At 29.8% G+C, this 25995-nt stretch overlaps 1 protein-coding gene across 5 annotated transcripts; it reads right to left on the reverse strand.

Annotated features, from left to right (window-relative positions):
* Positions 1-564: 564 nt before the first annotated feature.
* LOC112597198 (axin-2) lies at positions 565-25828 on the reverse strand. 5 transcript variants are annotated; one of them, XM_025343147.1, is made up of 18 exons: positions 14541-14610; positions 13724-13783; positions 5268-5453; positions 5088-5174; positions 4724-5012; positions 4416-4637; positions 4112-4348; positions 3590-3763; positions 3334-3484; positions 3148-3267; positions 2973-3078; positions 2382-2539; positions 2170-2311; positions 1999-2107; positions 1734-1870; positions 1486-1660; positions 1113-1319; positions 565-940 (listed from the first exon to the last, which is right to left on the reverse strand). In XM_025343147.1, exons 1-18 carry the CDS (start codon positions 14593-14595, stop codon positions 814-816), a joined length of 2742 nt encoding a protein of 913 aa, XP_025198932.1. In that variant the 5' UTR covers positions 14596-14610; the 3' UTR covers positions 565-813. The 5 variants fall into 5 exon arrangements, with proteins under 5 accessions (XP_025198932.1, XP_025198933.1, XP_025198931.1 ...); XM_025343148.1 differs by having other exon boundaries at positions 1734-1867; positions 4724-5015; XM_025343146.1 differs by having other exon boundaries at positions 4724-5015.
* Between the last annotated feature and the right edge of the window lie 167 nt (positions 25829-25995).

Here is a 25995-nt window from a genome sequence, read left to right on the forward strand (position 1 = left end):
CACGAGTCCATATCATATTTTTTTACATACTTATTTCTCGTCCTAATCATACATTATATTATTATAATTATAATGTCATAATATTTATAATTATTTTAATTTATTAAGCTCACCCTACTATAATATTCTTCATACTCGATACATTTAAACTTTTATTCTCATTTGTGGATTAAAAGACTTAATCTCACGATTGAACCATTAACATTGAATTAATTATAATATTTTTTGAGGTCATAATTCAAGAGCTTTTTGGGTTGGATTGTTTCAGGCTACAAACTATTTCTATCAGAAAAATACAAATTTCATGAATACATCACCATATGCTTTATTGTAGGTGACACATTATCATTATTATCAAATAGACACATTACATTCACAACTAATAACAATAATAAAAAAAAAAAAAAAATAGGTTTTTACATTGTAAAAGGATCAATTAGGGTATATATAAAAATAAAACATAATAATTTTATAAAAATTTATACATTTCTTCTTTTTTTGCAATAACAAAAAAACAATAAAATTTGGCTTACAAAACGTATAAGTCTTTTTTTCTTTTACCAATGTTACACTTTTATTGTTCTTTCACACTAGTCAATGGGAATCGATTAGCGTTTGGTTTATAACTAAGGCACTGATTTACATTACACATTATAATTATTAATTTTTTTTTTTTTTGTTACCTTTGGACTAAATTCCAGTCTTAAGGTACTTTAAAAACAATTAACAGTTATAAATTTATTATACAAGTCATATGCTCCTTAAACTAGGCACTTAATAAAAAATATAATAAATTAATCAAATATTGTTCAATCAGTCGATAAGTCTTAGGCTAGCCATAACTTTGCCTTTCCATAGCGGCAACATCTGATTGTCGTCAGTGATTTCTTCTTGGATGCCGGTTGATGGAGATTCATCAAATTCAGTAGTAAAGAAATACCTGTGTTACAAATATTAAATGTTAAAAATTAGTTGTTGAGTATTTTCTTTTTTTTTTTTTTTTTGTTTGATATGCAATATAAAAATGTGCTTAAAATGTGGTATTACTCAATGTTTATAATGAATACATTTTTTCTTTTCTTAAAAAGTCTAAAACTATAAAAAACTGTTACCTGTAATGTCCTTTCTTTGGCATACATTCAATAAACTGTTTTAAAGTGATTGGATGTCCAGCTATTTTCTTCCTAAATGGGAATTCTTCATCGTTAAAATTGTACACAACAGTAGTGGTGGTTGGTGGTGCTGTCATTGTACTGGACGTTGAAGGTGTAGCTGATTCTTCTGCAGGTAGTCCGCGGCCAGATGATGAGGAAGAAGTCCTAAACAACATTATTATTAACATTAAAATATGCACAAATATAGTAAAAGTGAATTTTTAATGTGAAATACTAAATAGTCTATGTGTGACAGATTTATAATTATTCATAATGACAGATTTTTTCATTGGTAGTTATTAAATTAAACAATAAATATTAAATAGCTTACCTCTGTTTATGATTCTTTTTCGTCATCTGGTCGTTGAGTCTACGACCGGCTTCGATCAACTGGTTGTCTGTATTGGGGAAAGGTGGTGGTGGCATGTTAGGGTCAGCAACAAATGGTTGTTTGGGCATGTGATTTGACCAGGAGCCGCTACTACCACAATCTACGTTGCCGCAATCTAAAAAAAACCCAATAAATATTGTAAAACTGTAAAAGCAATGGTTGATGACAGAAAAAGATTAATAACATACCGTGGGAAGAGGCTTTTACAGTCGTGGTATTATTGGAAGCAGCACACCAGCTGAAAGCTGGACCTGAATCGGTAAGTGCATCACCAGCACACATTGGGCTTTCTTGAAGCCATACCATACAACGATTAGTTGACCTGCTAGAAAAGCCATAGAATATAATAATTATTTATTTTTAGAAAATGATTAATTAATTGTGTATATAAATAATATATACCAATGTACGTTTAATTAAATTAAATTTAAATATAAAACAAAATAAACTTACTCTTCCCGTGTCTTGTTGACATTGGTAGGTAATTGTGATTGACCTGATACAACACTGATTCCACTGTCAGTCATTGTACGTCGGCTACCCCAAGTATGACGTCCTAAACCTAATCAATTAAATTGAACATATTAGTATTTATTATTTCATTATGTTTCAATGTGATCATACTCGACACTCTAAGCTCTGGGTTTGGAACAAAATTTTGATAGTCTGGTATAGATCGACTTTTAGGCACATGGCGACCCGGTTCAGAACTATCTGCTGTAAAATCAGTGTAATTGCCACTATCGTAACCAGATGCTCGATTATCCTGATAATAATATATAAAACTGTGTATAATATACTATTATATTATAAGGCCAAATGAAAAACAAACATACTTTGTCTCTACGTTTGGACAGATTAGGATTAGCTGCTGCAAGATAAGTACTAGCAAATTGCTGAACAGGCCGGTTGACTTTGCCTGAACCTTGTCGCCTGTGTAACGATTGTTCAGGTGATTTAGGAGGCGATTTAAAGTATTTTTGTACATGTTGATCTAAATGTATAATAAATATAAACAAGAAGAAAATTAGAAAAATAAATAACAAGAACAAACAAGGATGTATATTCTGTCTCAAATAAGAGTAACTCTAGGTGGAAACCAATTTTTGCCTGGTTCTGTCAGACCACTATCATTGATTAAATCGGTTTTCAATGACCAATTGAGTAAGTGTTACTACACTCATTATCACTGTTACGTACAGAAGCATACAACTCAAGGTTACTCTTATATGAGATAAGAATATAGGTAAATATATTAAAGGTATATTAATAAAAAAATTACACAAGGTAGATTATTGTTAGGTTTAGTTAGTTCATAATTAACATAAAATAATGTTATTTTGATTTACATGTTTTACAATATTTTTAAGGTTAGTATATTTATTTATCATTACATGCAATGTTAAAATTTGATTCAATAAACACACCTAATATTTCATCATCACTACCATCAGGTAGTTTTAATGATGCTCTAAACATTTCGTCTAACGTTTTGGGATCATCAATTTTGCCAGATTCGCTGTCAAATTTAAGCTGAAATTAAAAAAAAAATATTAACAATTACATATTATAAATAAAAAAATTGATATTAAGCTCACAAACCTCTGAAAGATTTTTAATCAATTTATTATCCCATTTCTCTTCATTATCACGTTCCAGTTTTATTTTCTCTAACTTTTCAGTGAGTATAGAAGCAAACATCTTTGGTTCCATTGCTGGTTTCTAAATAAAAACATATTAACGATATTAAAAATATTGAAAAATTAACAATAACACAAAATTACTTACATTGCATTGAGGTTCTCTCATTGTGCGGGGGATAATTGTAGCAGTCATCGAACCCTCAACATTCCTACGAGCATATTTCTGCACTTCTTTCATTTCTAATTGAGCAGTCTTCTTGGCTATAATTTTTGGATCACGAATCTCAGCCAATTGCCTAAAAAATTCATTTTGATTAAAGATTTTATTTTTGTTGCCATTTTTGTACTTACATGATTTTTTTGTCGTAAGGTAGAAATGAAATTATAAAAAAAAAACTTACCTCCTTAAACAATCAGTAGAAACAGATGCTTCGCTAAGACTAGCCAGATCACTGTCTTGGGCTGAATTTGGATTGTAAGATACGTGCGTAGCTCTAGGTTTTGTGCCCCACCAAGATTGGTGATAAGGGGTGCTGGGGTTTGGGTTGTAGATGCCCATTTTTGAAGTTTTTGCTCTACAATTGATTACCAAGCACATACACACACACACACAAAAAAAAATAAAAAATATCCAAATAAAATACAATTACCAACAATAAAATAATAAAATGCACAATCATAAATAATAAATTTAACAATAAGCTCAATTACTAAATATCATTATTAAATAACAAGCAAAACATGTATATACATTTTCTATTTCAACAATTTGTAAACAAAAAATGTTGAATGTTATAGTATACTTTTTTAAATTTTATTTAATTCATTTTTAACTAATAAATTATAATAAATAAACACTTTAAAAATTATGATACTGTATGCATCTAATTTACGTGCAAAAAATATTAAAAATAAAATTTTACCTTTGTAAAAACTCTCCTTTTTCCAGATGAGACCGTTGTTTTTGGGACATATGCAAAAGGGACTGGGTTAACTTCATGGGAAAGTCTTTAGATTGCTTGAGTTCATGGGTAGACAATTCAGCATCTTCTTTAAGAGTTAACAAAGTTTGACTGCGATCTGGAGGTGCTTGATATCTAGAGGGCACCACTTTTTCTTCAGTGTCTGGTATGTGGTTCACTACTTTACCATCATAAAAACTAAAACAAATTAATAAAACATAAGTAAAAAAGATAATAATTGAATATTACTAAAAAATAAGCTTACTCAATGCCACAATCCAAAGATCGAATATAAGCAATGTAGGTATCAGATTGTAAGAATGCCGGATACAATGTATCATTTAGAAATTTTTCTACTTGTACTAGGGCTTCGTCAAACAGATTTTTAGGAAGAGCTGTTTTGTTGGCAATGGATACTTTAACTCTTTGCATGACGTACCTCCGACATTCTTCATCTATACCTAAATCTGCTTTTAGGAACAGTTTTCTAAAAGAAAAAAACAAAAGTTACGTTACATCAATTTTATATCATTCAATAAATATATATTTATTATTATAACATTGAGGATTTACTTATAAATAATAGAACGCAGCTTATCAGCTTTTTGGTCTGTGTGACCATAGAGCCCTTGACACGCTAACCAAAACTCTAGCACCTTGCTGCATTGTTGCCCTTGTCCAGATTCTTCTTCCAGCTTCAAGTTTTGTCGAAAAAGATTTACACCATTAGGGTCAGCTAACAAGCTATCTAAGTTACGGGCCCATAACATGGGCCCAGAGTTTTGGCCATCATTTGGGGATAATGATCCCCTATCACCACTATCACCGTCAGCTGGTTCGTAATCGTGGCGTGCACCACATCCTGCTGAAAATATTATTAGTTTTCTAATTAATACACATTTATTTATATTAAATAAAATTATTATTCAATTTTTACCATGTTCTTGAATGCTGCATGCACGGCATTTGGAACCAGCCATTAATAATTCGGTTTGTGTTTTGCGACATCTTACACATTTATTTTCTGTAAAATTTAAATATTAAAACAATTTATTAGTCAATTTTAAATACATAATATATCTAATTTATAAGATATCTTTAAACACAATAAGCTCACCAAAACTGTTTTTGTATTTTTGACCTAAACATGCGTTGTCCTCAGACGATCGCTCAGACTCTTCTCCCGGTAAAACTTTTGGTCTGGCGGAGTCAATAAGTATATTATTATTCATCATAACCGTGGGTATGGAGCTATTGGTATCACGCTCCTTACTTCCTCTGTTACAGGCATTTCGAACTAGATCTGAAACATAAAAATGAAATTATTTATTATATGCTGTTTTTATTCATTGTTTGCAATTTCATTATTACTAAGCATTGGTGAATGAAAAACAAAATGGCGGCTTAGTAGTAGCTTAGCTGTTGTATTTAACAGTTTCATCATACACATTTTATAAAATCTCAATTGCTTGTTTTGGATGATATGTTATGACAAAACAAAATAATAAAATGATTTTGATGAACGGTTACACAGGAAAAAAAATGAATACTAAGGAAATACAAACCCATAAGGTATGATTACCGGTTTCTGATGAATATTAGTTATGATAAGCAAACTGAATAGAATAAATAGGGAAAAATATGAAAGTAAAACTACCCTAAACAATACATACCATAATCCATTTTGTATGGTTTTTTTTTATTTATATTTTTAAGGTGAATATAATAATACTAAAAATATGATATGGGTGAACTGAGCATAACAGAACCAGACTCAAGTAGTTGTCGATCGATGAAGCGGTAGTACGCAGAATCAACGCATGTTATGGTAACGCTGTATAAAAACCACCCGGATAATCGATAGCGAATACAGTTCCGATTGGAGAACGGGGAACAATAAGTCATAAAAATATGATATGTGCCAGAAGTAGGGTCTTTTTATTTCACAATAGGATTTTCTAAAATTATGATTTTATGGATCAATTCATATGTCTATCAACATCTAATAAGTGGCAGAAGGCCAGGTACAGCTACCCTTAACCTTATAATTTTGAAATAGGAATATATTTTTATTATTGACAGGATCTTTTTGATAAAATATGGAATTACTCCAAACAATAAGATATTATATTGGTATTTAATAACAAACAAATGGTATACTTCAATACCTAACCTGTATATTATAAACAGCTGAAACTAAACACAGGAAATATATTTCAACAAAAAAAAAAAAAATAAATAAAAAAAATGCATTGATTATATTAAATATATATATAAATATGTATCTATTTATTGTTAAATTCAGAAATATATGTGTCAAGCAATAATTCTAATTATTGTTATAAACAAAATAATATTTTCTAATGTTAAATACTGAAATTAATCAAAATGTATTTAAATAATAGTGTATAGAGTGTTGAATGAATTAGTAGAACTAACATTAAGTTGTTAATTCATACAAGCAAAGTAAGTACTTGTATTTATCATAGAAAATGTATAAAATGTATTCAAAAAACATAAAATCAATTTTTAATTTTATCAATAAAATTAATTGGTATTAATTATTAATATGGCAATTATAATTTTGTTATTACAACTTAGGAATTTAAGAAGAAAAGAAACTTTAGCCTTGTAGTTGATATCTAAATTACTAATACTTCTGAGGTAAAATTGCAAATCATGAATTAAAATAAAAATGATAAATACTATAGATAATTCAGTGTAATAGATTATTTTAATATAAGATAAAAGTATCATTTTGAATAAAATTAAATCAGTTATAATTTATTTGCAAAAGTCATTCAACATATTTAATAATTAAGTAGGTAGTTAATATATTGTCAAAAGCTGTTTTCAATGAAAAAAAAAAAAAAAATTTCAAAAGTATATTTCATGATAAAGAAATAACAGTCAATATAAATTATATTATTATTAATATAACAGTAAGAGTTTAAATAAATAAAAAAAAGGTTTTTTGTAAATAATCGACTATATTCAGTAACAAGACACCAATAACTATTAATTTATTTTAAGTGGTGTCGACAAAAGATAAAAATTACTTTTTACCTTGAGTTGTAAAAAATAATAGTACGTTTTAAGGAAACATCGGAAGTTACGGGTGGTGAGATCACTTGAAAATCACAAAGCGGCGTGGAAAAAGAAAAAAGAAAAAAGAATCTCTCGAAAATTGCATAAAACAATTTAGATAATAATATTTCCTTTGGATGAGTTACCTTACAAGTTACAAACTAATAAAATATTAAAAAACTTTTATGTTTTTCGGGAAAATGTATCTTTTTTTTCGAAAAATAAAAATTAAAACCTACGCACTGCCTATGAGTTATTAATATCTTCCAGTCTACAGCTACAGTACAACACGCCACTTCAGAGTATTAATTATTATACATTATAATACTAATACCACTAACGAGTAATATAGTAAGTACGCCGGTGGTGGTTAATGTGCCGAGTCACTATTACTCGGTGCAACTATCGTTTAAAACTAAGACAACATTATAATAATAAACGGCGACGTCGTCAAGGGAATGACGGTGGGGTGTAGAAACGAAAAAACCGTATCGCCACCCGCACCGGACAATTTTCGCGAAGGGGAGGGAGGGAGGGGGACGTGTGCAACGATAACAATACATGCGCCGGGACGTTCGATAAACCTTTGGGTACCTAAGTACACACGACATAAATATACATCGTAATACATTTTTACGATGACGATGAGCGCCAGATATCGGCTAAAATAATATTGTGTACCTACGTATAAATATTGCCGCCGTAAGTTTTCGGTTTTCTTTTCTTTCGCATATTCCGGATTACCAAGGTCGACGATGACGATCGACGGCCAATGGGGGGGGGAGGTGACGAAAAAAATAAAATACAAAACGTAGCCGTCCGCGGCCCGAGATAAAAACACCATATATATAATATCATACACCAATGCCTACGTTGTGTTACTACACATAATATATACACTGTAGACGTTATATACGCGCGTCTTGAAGAGATTTTTACAACAATTCACTCTACCGTGAAGCGTAACCGCCTCGGGGCACTCGGCCACATGTAATTATTGCACCGGTTGCCTTGTACGTCGCCGCCGAAGTCTCGGCCCCCGCACTTCGCCCCCGATCAGCCAGCGCAGAACCGGTCGGCTTCTTTGACGCCAGGCTACGACGCCGACGCCGCCGCCAGTTCGTGTTCATTACAAAATTACACTCTCCCTTCACCACCCGATTTTCGCTCAACGACGCCGCGACGTGAGCACAGCACACACACACACACACACACACACATAAAGTTATTTTTTTTCCTCTCTCGGTCTCCGTTCGCGCGGCTCGGAGGTTTTTTACGTTTATATATATATTTTTTATTATTAATTTATTACACTGCTACGCGGCGGCAGGTGTGTTTTCTCCGCGCGTCCGTTTGATTCTCGAAACTTTGTTACTCACACACATTTCCCAACCCCAACCTCATCCCGAGTCGTTAACTCTTGCGAGTGTGCGCAGGTTATACGAGCATTTATATATATATACACATAATACACACACACACAAACATAAATACGAATACATTATTATACACGAAATCGTATTAGATATAGAAGAGGAATATATAGAGGACTGATATATACCGCGGCGATGGCGGTAGGTACATAATATAAAATATAATATTATCATACAAGGCACCGACGAAATGGAAATCGTGTGTAAAACTCAACCGGGCTTACACGCACATGTCTGCTAATGACAATATATTACATTGCTATACACTACAATAATAATAATATAATATATACATTTAAATGCGTATGTGTATATTATATATTATCTGACTTTATGTCCGAACGATAACCCATATAATCGTAAGTGATAAATTGGTAATGGATCGAAAGATTTGACATTTTTTCTCTCTATAATATAAATCCATCTGAATGTAATTATTATACAGAATATCATGTTATTATGTATGATACAGTTTAGTCTACGAGTACAATAAACCGACATTTTCTTGGACACAGTTACGAGTATATTATATCATTAGCAAGCACATAGACGGTTAAATAAATAAAAAATAAAAAACATCAAAGGTCCCAGAGTAAATGGATTCCGGTTCGTTTGTATGTTTTTTCTTCTATTTATTTCTCTACTTCTTTTATTAACTGTGTATCGAATTAGCGGCGATTCGAAAGTTAAAGACAAATTACCGACCGCGATGAGATAAAAGATTTCTTTCGGGGATAAAGAATATTTTATTATATTGAACATTTTATAAACTTACTGGAAATGATAGTACAGGTCGAACAAATTAAGATGCTGACCATTGGACCCTATTCTATATCACACAATATATATAAACATACTGTTTTTATTTACTTATTTTATTTAAGAGAGAAGTACTCGATCGAATTAAAGAAACCTATTAAAAAAAAAAAAAAAATAAATAAATATAATATATAGGTACATAATATATCGGTTGCTTCTATTCTTTAAAAAAAGGATTGTCATTTTACAAAAGATTCATACTCTTACCTATATTTTGTTTATTTTTATACAACGAATTTAATCAGTCATATTCTATATAATATTACATTTAACTATAAAATATTTTATAAAAATTCGAAAATATCGTATAAATTATAAAATTGAATACAAGTATGATAGGATAGAATTTAGAATGCATATTTGCATTGATTACTAATTAGTACTTGAACATATTTGAATATAATATTATGTATTTATACGATTGTATGTATGTTTTTTATAAATATTATTATATACCTATATATTAAAACTTATAATTTATAAAGTAACAAATATAATATTTAATAAGCAGTAAATTTAAAAAAAAAATACGAATTTGTTTGGTTTTATATGTTTCAAGATGACTATTTAACTCTTTCAATCATGTATATGAACATTAATTGATGTAGATATTAGTATAATAATAATTTGTGACGTATTGAGCCGATAAAATAGGCCAGGACTTGAAAAAATCTATGAAAATAAGTTTTTATCTAAGTATATTTCATTTATATACTATAATATATATATTATATCATATATTTATTATCCGATTACACGCAATAAAATTGCTATTTCATTGGTATTATATATTTTTTCTTATCAAGCATGAAATATAATTTCATCGATTTATAACGGAAAGAATATATATATATATATATATGCGACAAAGTCATCTTCTCGTGTGATGTTCATAGACTGGAAAATGCACTTCTATTCAATTCCCCGCCCAATGTTACACTGTATTCGGCACTGAAGAGGAGTCTGAGCGAATATTACATTGAAAACCGCAACGGGATGAAAACGAAATCGAATCATCCAGTTTGCGTCTAACGTATGCTTTCGGAAATTTAATTTTTTCTTTCCTCTACTACACACTCCGCTCTAACAAAATTGTTTTACTTTTTTTTTTTTTTAATGCACATTTCACTCCAAAAAGTCCACACGATTGTATGTTTTGATTTATTTTTTTCTTCATCTTATTTGCGCGCACAGTTTTATATAATACCAATAAGCACAGTCTGTTGGCCACGAGGCATTCTTTTATATTATACAATAAGTTATTGGAGTTTTTTCTTTTGAACCTACAGCAAAACACGTATACAAAGTTATATTTTAAAATTTAACGAATGCACTACATATAGGTACCAGAGAACCTAGATATAATATTTTTAATAATACAAATATAAAATAGTAAAAAAAAATATAAGTAGAAAAAATATGAAAGTTTTTCATTTTCTAATTTATTGACAGAGTATAATACAATTTATAGATTTTAAATATTATTGAGTAACAACTATGCGATAGTGATATAACATTAAATGTATTCCATAAGTAAAGATATCTAAAAATCAATTAACCTATTATAAAAAATAACGAAAACATTAAAAATATCTGTAAAAAAAACCCGAAAAGTCGCTATGCTATAGTATACTAGGTCTCGGGTATGTAGAAATTTGAATTTAGTGATATCTACGAAATGTATACCTATCCTTACGAAAAACGATTCTGAACAAATAGTCAATATATCAGCCTTTATTTTTAAAGATATTATAATTATTGTTTAACTACTATTAGAAGGAATAAGTATGTACTATACACAGTAGGTTGAAATATTATTTTTTTTCCAAAATATTTAGATCGATATAAATATATAAATATATTTATATCAAAACTTATAAATAAACATAGTTACGTAACAAATGTTATGATCACAGTACATTAATTTATGTATAGTAACTTGTGATAGTAATGCAGGTACTATAATATAAGTGGAACTTAAGGCTAATACAGTTAATAAGTTTTTTTTTTTAAATTATAAGCATTACAGACAAAACCATAAGAATAAAACTAAGTATAATTTAACTTAATTATAAATATATCTTTACTTTTCCTCAATTTATTTACTTGTAATAGCAAAGGCTTCAGCAATTAAATAAATATTTTCCTTTTTTTCTTTTAGTATCTAATATGTTTTTGAAAATGATTACATAGTTAAAACACGATAATTAAATCTTAACTAAAAATTAAAAATATGAATAATTAGATTTTTGTAAACAAATAAAAATAAACAAAAAATAATATTGTATACTATTATTGTTTATGAGTTATTTTTTGATGAATTGACAGAATCTTTTATGAAAAATCTATGAAAATTTCTTAAAAAGAAATAATAACAATAGTTAGGTATAATATAATATTATACTAAACGTTTACGATAATATATTATCTACGAACAGTGTGAACGAGTTCAACGTTCGATATTGACGAAATGTCTAAAAAGAGAAGAGGTTTTCTAAATAATATAAATAAACGTGTTGTAGAATCAGTCATCAACGAATTCAGTGACAAAACCGGTAGTGTCGTACCACTCGTACCCGATCACACCACAAAACGACGAAATACACGCGCATTTCTGACCATCTAATTTCCATTTACTTTGTCAAACAGTATATAATATCTTATTATATAATGTATACGATGTCAGTCACAAGCACTATCTGCGTATGAATACGTGTGTGTGTTGTCCTTTTGTTATCGGAGGCCAGGTCAAGATACACAGGCACAATTACAAATGTGTCACTAACAAGATATAGAGGACAATCCCAGAAAAAAACCTATGGTAAGAGCGGTACAAGTGAGGGAGAAGAAAAATACCTCGGTATATAGATTGTATTCCGACTTCTTCGGTTCGATTAGTCGTTCAAGATAATGGCGGTACAGACACAAAGCTCTCTTTGTCGGTGAAAGAAACGGTCTACAACACGAGGGCACTTGAACGTTTTTTTTTTTATTGTTTATTTATTTTTTTTTACAGAAACGACCGGATCCGATTAGAAGGGAAAAATGTAGGAAATAAATCGTATATTTTTTACTGCGTGTATGCATATATATTATGTGTATGTTTACTTGTGTTTAAGCGATAGCATGAATATATATATATAAATATATATTATAGCAGACAGACTTAATAGAGCCTCGAGACGGGATGCCAATGACACAAACACGGTCTGGCGATGGAAGACCGCTCCTTCATAGGGTAATCTACCCCCCTGGGGTAGAATGGATTGGTACTTAAATCTAAACCCGTTTTAGAAAAGAATGAAATGAATTGGAAAAAAAACAGCCAAATGAAAATGTTTAACCAACAATCATGACGCGGCAAGACAAGTACGATAATTCGAGAGCGATGGTAAATAAAGATCATTAAGTCCATTACTACAACAAAGTACATTTTTACTATTACTTAGTACAATAATATTACTAATTATAATAAAGGTAATGTTAAGAAAAACACAAATACCTCTGCGCGAATTAATTTTTTTACGGACACCTTTTTAAATAAGTAGAAATTATAAACATTATTAACGAATTTTCAATAATTATACTTGTGTATGCAATACATGTAATCAATTAAAAGTGTATTAATTGTATGTTAATATTTTAGGTACAATTATTATTTTTAGGTTTTATTCAAATTTTTGATTTCGAATTTTATTATGCAGAGCGAGTTTATTAAAAGATAACAAAATATTTAAGTTGGATGACCTTGGATTAAAATATTATTTTCGAGAAAAGAAAAGAGTATTATACACTTTTTTAAATTTTAACCCTTATGATATACGGTGACGTAATATAATCTACATTTTTAAAATAGCAAAGTTAATACTTTTTTTTAGTTTCAGATAAACAGTTTTTGTATTGGTTTTACCTAATTTTATTTTTTTCAATACTACTCTTCTTAACAAAATTGTAACCATAAACATAATATACTAAATATCAATAATAGTATCATGAAATTACTATTTGTACTCAGAGAAGATATAGATAAACATATTTTTACAATTTGTAATACTTTAAATTTATTTTTATCTTAGTATGCTTGTATGAAAGCATACGAATTGAGAAAACAAGGAAATATTAAAAACAAATAATTAACTAGAAAATTCGTAAATTTACACTTATTTTAACTTTGTAATTAGAAAAAAAAACTTGTGGTTACTATTTAAAATAAAATAGGTTGTAAAGTTCATACTTGTACAACATGTAAATCCGACTTCGGTACTCCTTTTTGCTTCCCAAAAACGCCATTTAGCTGAAATATTAAGAGGTACCTTTTGAACATGAACACACTATACATATAGAATATGTCATAGAAAAAGCTTTGTCTACAATTTCCTAGCAAAAAAAGCTTATAAGCTATGATAATAAAATACATAAATTATTATATTTAAATTAATAATATTCTAATTTTATATATTATATACTATTTATAAATGCTAAATTATCTATGATTTAATTGAATTAATTGTTCTCATAATAGTATTTTTATAACATATGAATACTATATTTATTTAAATTATTTTTGCATAGTTAAAAAGTTATTATACCCATAATAAATGCAAAATAAAATAATATAAATGGTTTAAATTCAAATAAATCAATTGGGTTTTGCGAACATTTTATGTTATAGACATAACAAATATACTAAAAAAATAAAATTTGATGAATAAAAATTTTAAATTTTCTACAGAATTCTCCATATCAAAATATTAAAATATAATTGCTTATTAATTTAAAAATATTTAGATATTATTTATAAAAAAAAATATGATTATTCAAATATGTATTTTTAATTATCCAACAATAACAATAAAACAGATGTAAAATGTTTGTAAAATATCATAGTACCTATGTGACTATGCATTAATTAATGTACCTAGGTATTTTAAATTATTAAAATACTGCCTTATTACATGATAGTATATTACTATAAAATAATATATCATATAACTCTGACTCAAACTATTTATTTTTAATTTTTTTTTTTAAATTATAAAGATAATACATACCACGAAAAACACATAGTGTAATAGAGCATAATTTATAAACTTCTAACATTGTCATAATACAGCGTAAATGAACAAACACAGCGAAATCGTATTTATTTAAGATCCATATAGGAAGGGCAAAACCGTGTCGTCAACATGAGCGGGCGAGACAGAATGCTGTAAGTCATCGGTAAGGACTGCGACAAAGGGTCTTTTTCTTTTGCACTTTAAGTTCTCTCCACCCCCGGCGCAGCACTGTCACGACTGAAATTGATGCTCCTCCGACTCCACGCACAAAAGCTGAAGAGTTGTTTTACGAATCAGAAAACAACGATATTAAATAATATAAAGCCTTAGCGTGTCCTAGATTAAATATTACACAAAAGGATCAAAAAGGACTTGCGATCCTTTGACAGTCACGTCGTATACTAGGAAGAACTGCAGCAACGCGTCGTGTTAAAGATTAATAAAAACTCGAAAACGAAAACGCGACAGAGTTTAATGAAAACGAAATGTCAACTCGGGAGGTGTAAAGAGGAAAAAAGAAGCATAGGAGTCAAAGCGAGTTCGGATGTCAAAGGGACTTTAGTTTTTATGTTTGAAGATTCATTTTATTTTTTAACGCCGTACACGGTATATACACATGATAAATGATATAAATGAAAATAACTTCATTGTTTGAATCAAAATTGAAGCTCGACAAACGTCAAACACAAGTAATTTACAGAATAACTACCTATGTAATGTTTTCATGTGTTTGTGTGTAATGTTTCATAATATCAATAGAAATTTAATATTTCAAACAATACCTATTTTTATTAAATATATAATAATACGGTATATTTAACTTGCAAAATAAAAATCCAAAAACAAATAAGGAACATTTATATCTGTATTTAATAATTGGTACTTATAAAGTTAAATTACCCCAACCTTTGAGCTATATGTAAGCCTTAAGGTATATGTAATATGTATACTATTATAAATATAAAATTGTAACACATTACAACCAGTAGTTTTTTAATTGTGCATAATAATTTATGAATATTAACTATAACCTAATAATGATAAATAGTAATTTTAGTTTTAATTAAAAATAAAAATGCATAGATATGTATTATAATACAAACATTAAACACATAATTTATTTACAAAATTAGGAGATTAAAAAACACAAAAACATACTTAATTTATTCAGAATAAATGAAACTACCTATATTTTGTTTAAACGTATTATTCAAATACTGTCTTACTTACAGTATCTTTCTATATATAGGTACTAAGGTACTGCTGAGACAATTTATTGAACGATATTTTTCTATACAATGCATATTATAGGGTTTTATATGCTGTCTATTTCGAACATTGGCATTTAAAAATCTTAAGTTAACTGGACATAATTTCCGATAAAGAATGGACAAAACGATAAATGTATAGGGATGCCAACCAGTATACGTATATAGATGGTTATCGGCGTTTAAATTTTTTTTGCTATGGACATCATGGACAGACCCGTTTTGTCGGTGCCGTCTATTTCTCTTTCATTTTATGTATCCGTGGTTGTGTGTGTGTGTGTGTAATTTTTTCCTCATTTTTCTCCTCTCGCAATAATAATCTGACAAGAATGCACATCAGGTATATGTGCGTTAGATACGGTCCCACCCAGCCTTCCTTCCTTCATAAACAACATTTCTATATACCCGGATTTACAGCGTGTTTTCTTCTGTGTGTTCGTCTGGCCGATGGCGACGCCTTCCTTCAATCTCTTTGCCGCCTAACACAGATAGTATTCTAACAGTAAAAATATCCCTAATTCCTTCTATTTCCTTCAAATTTTTATTTAAGCAATAAAATCTAGATACTTATACAATATCATTAAGCGTAATGTGTACTGACTACTGGATCATGTACGTGTATCCTGTGGCTGCAGTGATTTGAAATCTATTTCTTTTTACTAGACGATTTATTCAACGATGCATAATATAAAAGATTATATTATGTAGTTTAATTTTTATGTATTACAATAATTTAATGATATATTAATTTACACATAATTCATTATAGTAAATGCATTTAATTAATGCATTTATAAAATGATTTAAATAGCGAGTATTACAAATGATAGTTATTATTGATTGTTTTACAAGATTTTAAATTATTTAAAACTATTTTTTATTTTTAAAAATGAAATTGATTTAATTGAATTATAATTGTTTATAGTTAATATTTAAAAGTGATTTGTAATTTGTATATAGACAATTTAAATATTTATAATTGGTACAAACTCATTTTTATAAACAATATTATCAATAAAGAAATAGTGAATATTCGGATTACTAAATGCATAATTGTATATAATATAATGATGTAAACAAAAAAAATACGTTTTAATTAACGATTTTTAGAATAATAAATACTTTTTTCCGTTCCAAAAATATAAAAGAAAAATACAATCACAAAATGCGTGTAAGCAGCTATATTACGTAAAACAATATATTACATGGTTATTTAGGAAAATAATCTCACTTTTAACACGCATCCAGAAAACAGAAAACGAGCGTTTAAATATGGACTTCGCTGTTGACCTTAGCCTATAAATTACAGTGCCAAATTGTTGAGTTCATTGCCTGCTAAGATGTATAATGTATATCTTTCCACTCCCTTTCTAATGTCAATTTACAGAATACTATTGAATGGTGTAATGATAACATAATGACGCATATTTAATAATCGATAAATATTAGAATGAGAAGATCAAACTAAATTAACATACGATACACTATATAGTTGGCAATATAACGATTAGTTAGAACATATATACACGGGAAATAGCATTATGTGAACCGCGACACGTTTCGAAACAAAAATACAATAGATACATTCTGTTATCTAAATTTGTAAATAAAATTATATGATATGAATATAATATAGTATATACACAATTTTAATAATACTAACATTAATATAATTTACGTTAGCCAATGAATTATTAAATTTTTTTCTATAAAGCAAACACTACCTACAATGCTTTAATTTCAACAAAAACCCTCGTTTTACAGATTCATTACCTGTACGCTAACGATGATACAACATTGACTTGGGATGTATAAATGAGTACTTAAATACCAAATATTATAACGTTGACAACGAGTATTATTAAGGCTAATCCATAGGAGGCAGGTAAGTATAATTATTTACAGACATATAAAACACACATAACATATTATAATTTACAAGGCTATTCATACCCCTATTTTATAGAAGTCACAAGACTGCAAGTTGCACAACACATTTAACGCCAAGCCGGCCAGCGAACACCACACGTACCTACACGATGAATAATATAAGATAATATTGTTTCGAGAAACGTTTGCATCGTTTGCGGCAAGCCGTTTGTACTCGGAAGTGGAAAAAAAATGATAGAAAAAAAAAAATCAAGAATACTAGGACACATATAAAAAAAAACTAGTCACGGTCGGTAATTTGAACATTAGGCGCGGTTCCATTTAAGCTCGCGTGTGTGACGTAAAACACGTTATTTTATTTATTTAGGTATCGGTCGGCGTCTTTTTCGCCCTATAACAACTCTTGGGTAATGTGGTGACGACGAGTATCGTACAGAAGGGTTAGTGCTGCCGCCGTCCACTCTGTTTTCCGACCGAGCCCTCTCCCAATCGTTTATCCAGCACGATAAGAGATTCGTTTTACGTCACCATATTATAATATTGTTAACAAAACGAAATAAACAATAGGTAGGACATTTGCATAATATTACGATTTATAATACGTATAGGTAAAACACGTTTGTTATACGGCTTACGTGCCCGGGCCATACAAGCTGTACCGAGCACATTAATATGTTGTATAGATTAGAAGACGTAACTCAAATGCAGTACGTTTTTTCGAATTTTATAGCGTCCAAAAAAAAAAAAAAGACGAGTCAAGTCGGATATGTATGGAAAACAAAAATCAAAAATCCGTTACACTCGACCGTGCAGCCGCCGCCGCTGCCGCCTCCTAATGGTGCACCGCCACCCAGCCACTACTCGTCTCGCATCAGCACAAGCGGCGCTATTTAAAAACGATTTTTAAAAAGGGGGTAATTACACGCGAACGTGTGGCACGACGGAAAGACGTCGCGCGCGCTCGCGTGTGAGACGGACGACGAGAGGACGCGTCGTAAAACACTACACGGCGGCGAGTCCGTCGACCGCGGCACACCACGGCCGACCACAGCCGCCGCCGCCGGCAATGGCCCCGTAGCGGCTTATAATATTATTATATTATAATATTACACATATCATATTATATACATATACGTACGGCGAGAAGACGACGTACTGCCAGTGCAGCGGGCCCGTCATACCCACCTCGCGACGGGTCCTCTGTAATTACGAGATAATGACGGCGGCCGCGGCGGCGACGACGACGACGACGACTGCGTTTGTGTATTGGGACTTATTAAAGCGAGAAAGAATATTACGTGGACGATCGGTGGTGGTGGTGGTGGTGGCCCGCGGGGTTATACTATATACATACGTGTCGGTCGCAGATCAAAGCAATCGCCACACAATGGCCCGAGGGGCGAGAGCGAGCGGTCGAGGAGTGGCGGTGGTAGCGGCCGTGGAAGAGAGAGAAACCGGCGGGCGGGGAGACGCGTTGAATCGGTACGCGCAAACGGCCACCAGTAGAGATGATGCCACATGTTCGAACAGCGGCGCAGTGCAGTGCGTCTCAAATTTTACCGTCTTCTCGGACCGACGAAAAAAATAACGAATACTGATATGATGTACAAAAAAAAAAAAAAAAATATACGATATTATGTAAATCGTGGCTGATGTGATACAATAATAACATTGTAGAACTATATACAGCAGCAGGTATCTACCCGCAACGATGATACGCGATGTGTACGATAGATACGTACGTAGACTGCGTACAATATCACAATTATTTACAGTGGCTTTAGTGTGCGTGTATAGGTGGGAAATCAAACTTAGTGGTGCGCGTTTTGTTTCAAATTTTACATTTGGACACACGCAAATGAACGTGTAACGACTTTACGTACTCGTCGATTGATGAAATTAACACGTTATGCGTATATATATATATATATAATTCACGAATCGCCAGTAAAACAAGGTGGATAAAATCAATTTTTAATTTTTGAATGAAAATTATCATAGCAAAACAAAATCTATTTAGTCATCACTCCCTTCGATTGCGTTAAAGTAAAATTATTTACTTATATATACATTCTAGACAACTAGGCAAACAAAAACGTTACAAGTATTACAATACTACGCCTATTCATAACTAATTCGTATTCAAATGAACAAACTATACACAAATTTATAATATTGAATGCATTACCTAGTCATTGAGAATAAAAATCACTTCATTGTTAATTATGCACTCAAGTCAAATTCGAAGAGCGTTTTCATAGGCTATCTTAAAAGTAAATTAAGCTTTCAACTTTTGTTAGTTACCTACTATTAAACAATTATATTGATTATTAAAAATAATATATTTCTTATTCAATGAATTAATTATCTTATAAAATTAATAAGGAGTTATATATGATTTTATAAAACATAATTAGGTTTTTATTTTCTCTGATATTCCTCTTTTTAATTATAAATACAAACAGATGTAAAACTAAATTGAAAAAACATCAAGACCCTATTTCTAATGTAATTATAATTTTTCCATTTAAAATGCCTTTTTATTACCGTTATGTTTACAAAAAGTTTAATTGTAAACAATCAAAAATAAAAATAATAAAACCATGCTACTTAGTTGTTGCAAAACTGCCAAATTGTGTACTTGAGAGGAACCTTTCAAATATTAACAGAAAAAAAAAAAAAAACCTTTGAACTGGAGCCAATTTTTTTGTATAAAAATTGAAACCAATTCAACATCATTATATTTCACAAAAAAATAAATAAAATACAAAACAAGAATGGACAAGATTTCTAAAAATAAATATGAAACGAAGTCTTTTACCTTATTATGTTGTATCTATCAATTTCTGAACAAAAGTGTATGGGTCTTCAAAGTTTATCACTTTCCTTTGATGTGACAAAGGCCAAAGACTTTTAAATCAAGTACCGACCAACACGTAAGCTAGAATAAAAGAGGGAAAATGAAGAGGTTTCTAGACATCACAAAAACAGGTGACTGTACAATAAAATATCGAAACTACAAGCAACCACTTAAACTTTTTTAATAAATAACTCCACAAAAGACCTTTGACAACAAAGTTATTAATATTTTTCATTCCTTTATTTTTTAGGTTTTATAATATATAATTAATAATAATAAAAACGTGTGGCTGTGGAAATACTCAAGAGGAAAAGTTTCTTTTGATGTGAAGTAGCCCTAGATCAAAGGCAAACAAGGTTTGATAAATTTGGAGACACAATTCTTTTTTTCTCTCTTTGAAATCAAATCATGTGACCAATCAAATTTCACACACTGTTGCCTTTCAGTATTCCGACTATCTACAGGTATTTAATATACAATTTTATAAGTGGAAGTAATTTTTTTTTTTTTTTTTAGTTCATAGAGCACAAAACTTTATAATAATTGTTTTACAGGGTTTCCTAAGAATAATTATAAATGTTTAACCAATTTCCATTTATCATAATTGTCTTAAAACTTTAATTACTTTAAATACCTAAATTAATAAGAATAGATATTGTAGAGAAAAAGTACAATTATAGCTTAATTAAAATGATTTAATCAAGGTTTAATAGTTTATAATGGTAAGGAAGTATGATCTTTAAAATATAAATTAATATATATATATATATATATATACAAATATAGATTAACTACAGTATATTTTTATTTTTATTTCAAATCATTACTTAAAAAAATTAATTATTAATAATAATATATTTTGTAGACAACTACATACACAAGTAGTTAATACAAAATTGTTAATAAAAAAAGAGTTAAATAATCATTTCATCTTAATGTTTAATGTAAGAATTAATAATTATATCAATTTTTCTATTGTATATTATAAATAAGTTCTTACATCATACATTAAATTTTGATTTGTAATATTTGAAATATTTTGTTAAGTATTTACTTATTTATTCGTTATTTGTATACAACTTTATATGAATTTTTATAATATTATTACTTATTATCTAACCCCAGATAAGCAGCAAATTGAATAAATGAAAAAAAACAGGGAAGCATTTATACAGAAAATATACATTTTCTAATATTACGTATAGATCTAACTACCTTCTTATGAAAACTTAGGTCAAATTTAATCATAAACTTGCAGAAAAAGGATGGTACAAAAAGTTTATGCATAAATAGAAGTTAAAAGAGAACCTGGAGTGATACTTAAGGGTGTAAAAACTAAGTTGATACATCACCTAACATTAGATTGTCAACATATGATGGAATTTTGAAACACTATCAAAATAACTTCAAAGTTGCCTATGTGGAATCTTTTGATACTATTATTAACAAAAAAAAAAAGCTCGAAAAAAAAGTTAGTTGTTTAAACATTTCAAATGTTTTAAAATTCATGTCAAATTGTAGTTAACATTAAAATAATTTACTCATTTAATTTCATAAATAAAGATTACCTATTTTCCTATCTTATCCTAACGATCTAATCTTACAGAATTCAAATTATTTATCTGCTGTATTTGTATAAATAAAGATAAAAATTACAATATTAAATATCCAGTATTTAAAATTTATATTATAAAATATAATGTACCTAATCTTGTCTCTAAAACTGTATGATGTAATATGTATTCAGAAGAAAGAACAAGGAATGGTGGCCATCAGGACCCACATTTTTTTTTATACTGTGCTATGAGTCAAACCAATGACTGTACACATCATGGTTATCAGTATAACAACTGTGTTGCTTTAGCCCTAAACACATAACTTATAATTGCAGAATAGGTACCTAATAAAAAAACAAAACAAAATTAGTTTTAAGAATAATAAAAAAAACTTTTTTTATTTTTCAAATGTTATTTAAAAGTAATCATGTATTATTTAAGTAGGTAATAAAACTATAAAATTATTGACATCTATACTATCCGAATAATAACTAAAAAGTTTAAAATATCTTAAATTCTGAAGAAATTTAAATTTCTCAAGTACCTAGGTATGTACAAACAATAATTATAAATTCCTAAAAGTTCTATATCGCCCTATATTTTTTTTTTTCATTGATCTTATTTAAGCTCAGCAACTAAGGCCATTAGCTGTGCATAGGAATTCAGTAGGTATTTTTGTGTAAGGTTTGAGTACTCGTTTGGTTAGTAGGGTTGAAACACGTGGGTGTATGTGTGTGCCATAGATTCATCACTAAAAACTCGGGTGGTCACCCTCACCCTAAGTATAAGACTATGCAAATTAATAAAATATTTGAATGTGTTTTTTAACAATAAACTAGAAGAAAATTTCAATTCATCGATAATAAATTCTTATAGGTTACTGTTAAAAAACAAATACTTAGATTTATTGATATTTCACAAAATAATTAAGACAAAATGTTTCTTTTAGGACATGGGTATATACTGTACTTTTATTCTATTTTGGAAGTAGGTACATAATTTGATTGACAGAGGCAAATCAACATAGTCATAGAATGCCCATATTAATAATTATGATACATTTTTTTTAAGCTTAAAAAAGCACTTAACTTTATTGTAACTCAATACATTTTATGATAAAATACATAATATATTCAAAATTTAATTTAAATAGAACATATCCAATTTATTCAATTCATTTAACAATGAATTTTGTTGTAAGTAAACTTAGGTTAGGTCCTAGATACAATCTAATTAGTTTTTTTATTATTGTTCTGGTTCTTATTTAATTTGAATTACCTATTGCTTTCAAAATATAATTTAACACTAAGTTTGTTATTAAAATGCTTGAATATTTATTATTGAAAGTCATTACCTAATTTAATTCATAATAAATTAAATTTAAATGGAATAAAACTATACATCTTCCCTTATGGAACTAAATTTTCCCAACCAAATTTATCTTATTCATCTAAGCTTGCACATAGGTAGGCAACTAGTGATTAACCCATCGTTGAATTCATGACTAGTTATTTTCTCATTTTGGTATTATTTAAGTTACAATTGCCTATTATATCTGCTTATTGTTTTAAGTATCCAAAATTTACTTTACCAATAAAATATGAACTAAAAATTATAATCAATTATTGGTAGTTAACAACACCACAACAGGTTAAGTATTTAACCGCTTATTATTTAGTAAAATATAATTATGTGAATGAATAATTATTTAAAAAAAAATCCAAACTAACTTATTACGATGCAAATAGTAGGTAGTAGTAGCTAATAGAAAGATAATTATTTCATGATAAAAATAAAATAATATAAAGTAGGACTAAGTACCTACTTTTAAGTTATACAAGTAACAATTTATTTCAGTAATAACATTGACCATTAAAAATCAACATAAGAATGAACATTTTAGAAGAATATTTATAGGTACTTTTTAAAATACCTAAAAGAACTTTTACTAAGATATTTCCCAAACTTAACTACAATAAATATTTTATCTGCCTAAGTAAATTGTTAAGTTTTTTAAGCGATTATGTTGTACAAGGAATGTATCAATATACATATGGTACCATAATATCATAATGTACACAACACATTGATAAATATTAAACATTACTTAGATATTAATAATTAATAGGAATAGGTACTAATAATTCAATAAATAAATGAATAATATTCCTTGGTTATCTTTAATGTTAACATAATCATTTACCAGCATCATAAAAATGTACTGTATTATTACCTATGAGTTAAGTTAGGTTAACAATGAGGTTAACAATGATATTCGAAAGATATTTAAATAAATTTGATAGGATAAAAATTGTAAATGTAACCTTAAATATGCAAAGCCATGAAGATGAATAAACACCAACATGACTGTATAAATTAATGTCAGAAATTAAACATAGGTAGATGCCTAAGTAGATGAAACAGATGTTTATACTACAAAACATATTTATATATTATAGTTCTAAATTACAGGTATTATGATTGTAAAACGTTCAATATGTTTAATAAAACTATTGCAACGTTAATCTTTACAATTTAGGTAAGTGTGTGATATTGTATTTGTGCAGTTACTAACTAGTTTGTAAACAGTTGGTGGTTTAAACGACAAAACAAAAAAAGTTTAAGGTGTTGTTTGTAGACTTTTCAAACGAAACAACAAACCCACAAAGCACTTATACTAGATCAAAAGACCATGCATAAAAGGGTTTATTTTCACTATAACATTATCTCGGTAAATGGCATGATGCACACAACGTTAGTCGCTGTGTGACCGACAAATAGTTAAATGGACATTAAAGTAGCCACTGTTTGTACACACTGAAAGTGTTGATGTGTATCGATGGGGGGTAGGTATAATATAATCGGAATCTATTTAAATCGGATTAATTATTACGGAAGAACAGGTCGCAAAGGGAGCAGGGGCATTTGTATAAGTATGATATTCATTGTTAACAAATAAAATAAATGGGTTGCGTGTGTTGTATAGTTTTACACACAAACATTTATATATATATATATATATATATATATATATATATGAAAAGGGCTTTGGGGAGACTTCAAAGGGATTTTAATATTATAAACACAACTGATGGGGGGCTGGGAGTCGGTAGCGTGTAGGGTGGCGGTGGCAGTAGTGCTAGCGGTGCGGCGCGGGAGGGTATCGAGTTAAACGGCAAAACGCGCACCGCCACATCAAAGCAGAATCGGAAAGCCTTTGACGAAGAACACTCACCTCCACTGTCAGACGGGCCTTTGATGTTGAACACCACGCACAATTGTCGTCACGTTTATTGCCGCCGTACCGCGTAGAAACGTGCCGGAAATCCGATGACACTCGTTGTGCGCGACGACGACGATATCGTCGTGGAACATGTTGCGCTCAACCAACAAAACGCAAAACGGCACTAGACCGACGGAATTTAATGTCAAATTTAATATGTAATAAACAATAGTAATCGAATTAAAAATCAAAACAAAAAACAAAACAAGCGGAGGCGGCGGACCGGACCGGACGGGACGGACACTGACGAACGGACGGAATTCCTGATGATCACTGGCCGCGGCTGTGTGCGTCGGAGATTTTTTCCTTCTCTTTTTTTTTTTTTTTCTCTCGATATTTTCCTCTCTTTTATTTTTTCTTCTTTCCCCTTGCACGACGACCGTGTGCGGCGTGCATAACAGGATCATGTGCGTGCGTGCGAGGCCAATGTGTGATGTGCCGCCGTTTGCGTAGTAGTTTGTTACAGCGCTGGGAACACGGGAAGGGTGATGGTCATGGGCTGTCGGACGGGTGGCGGTGGCGGTCTCCGATCGAGCGGCGCGCGCGGTGCACGCGGACGAGATTTTCGAACGCACCCCCCGCCACCGACGCG

The sequence above is a fragment of the Melanaphis sacchari genome, unplaced genomic scaffold (genome assembly GCF_002803265.2).
Source record: "Melanaphis sacchari strain LSU unplaced genomic scaffold, SCAv2.0 Contig395_pilon_pilon, whole genome shotgun sequence".
Classification (NCBI taxonomy): domain Eukaryota; kingdom Metazoa; phylum Arthropoda; class Insecta; order Hemiptera; family Aphididae; genus Melanaphis; species Melanaphis sacchari.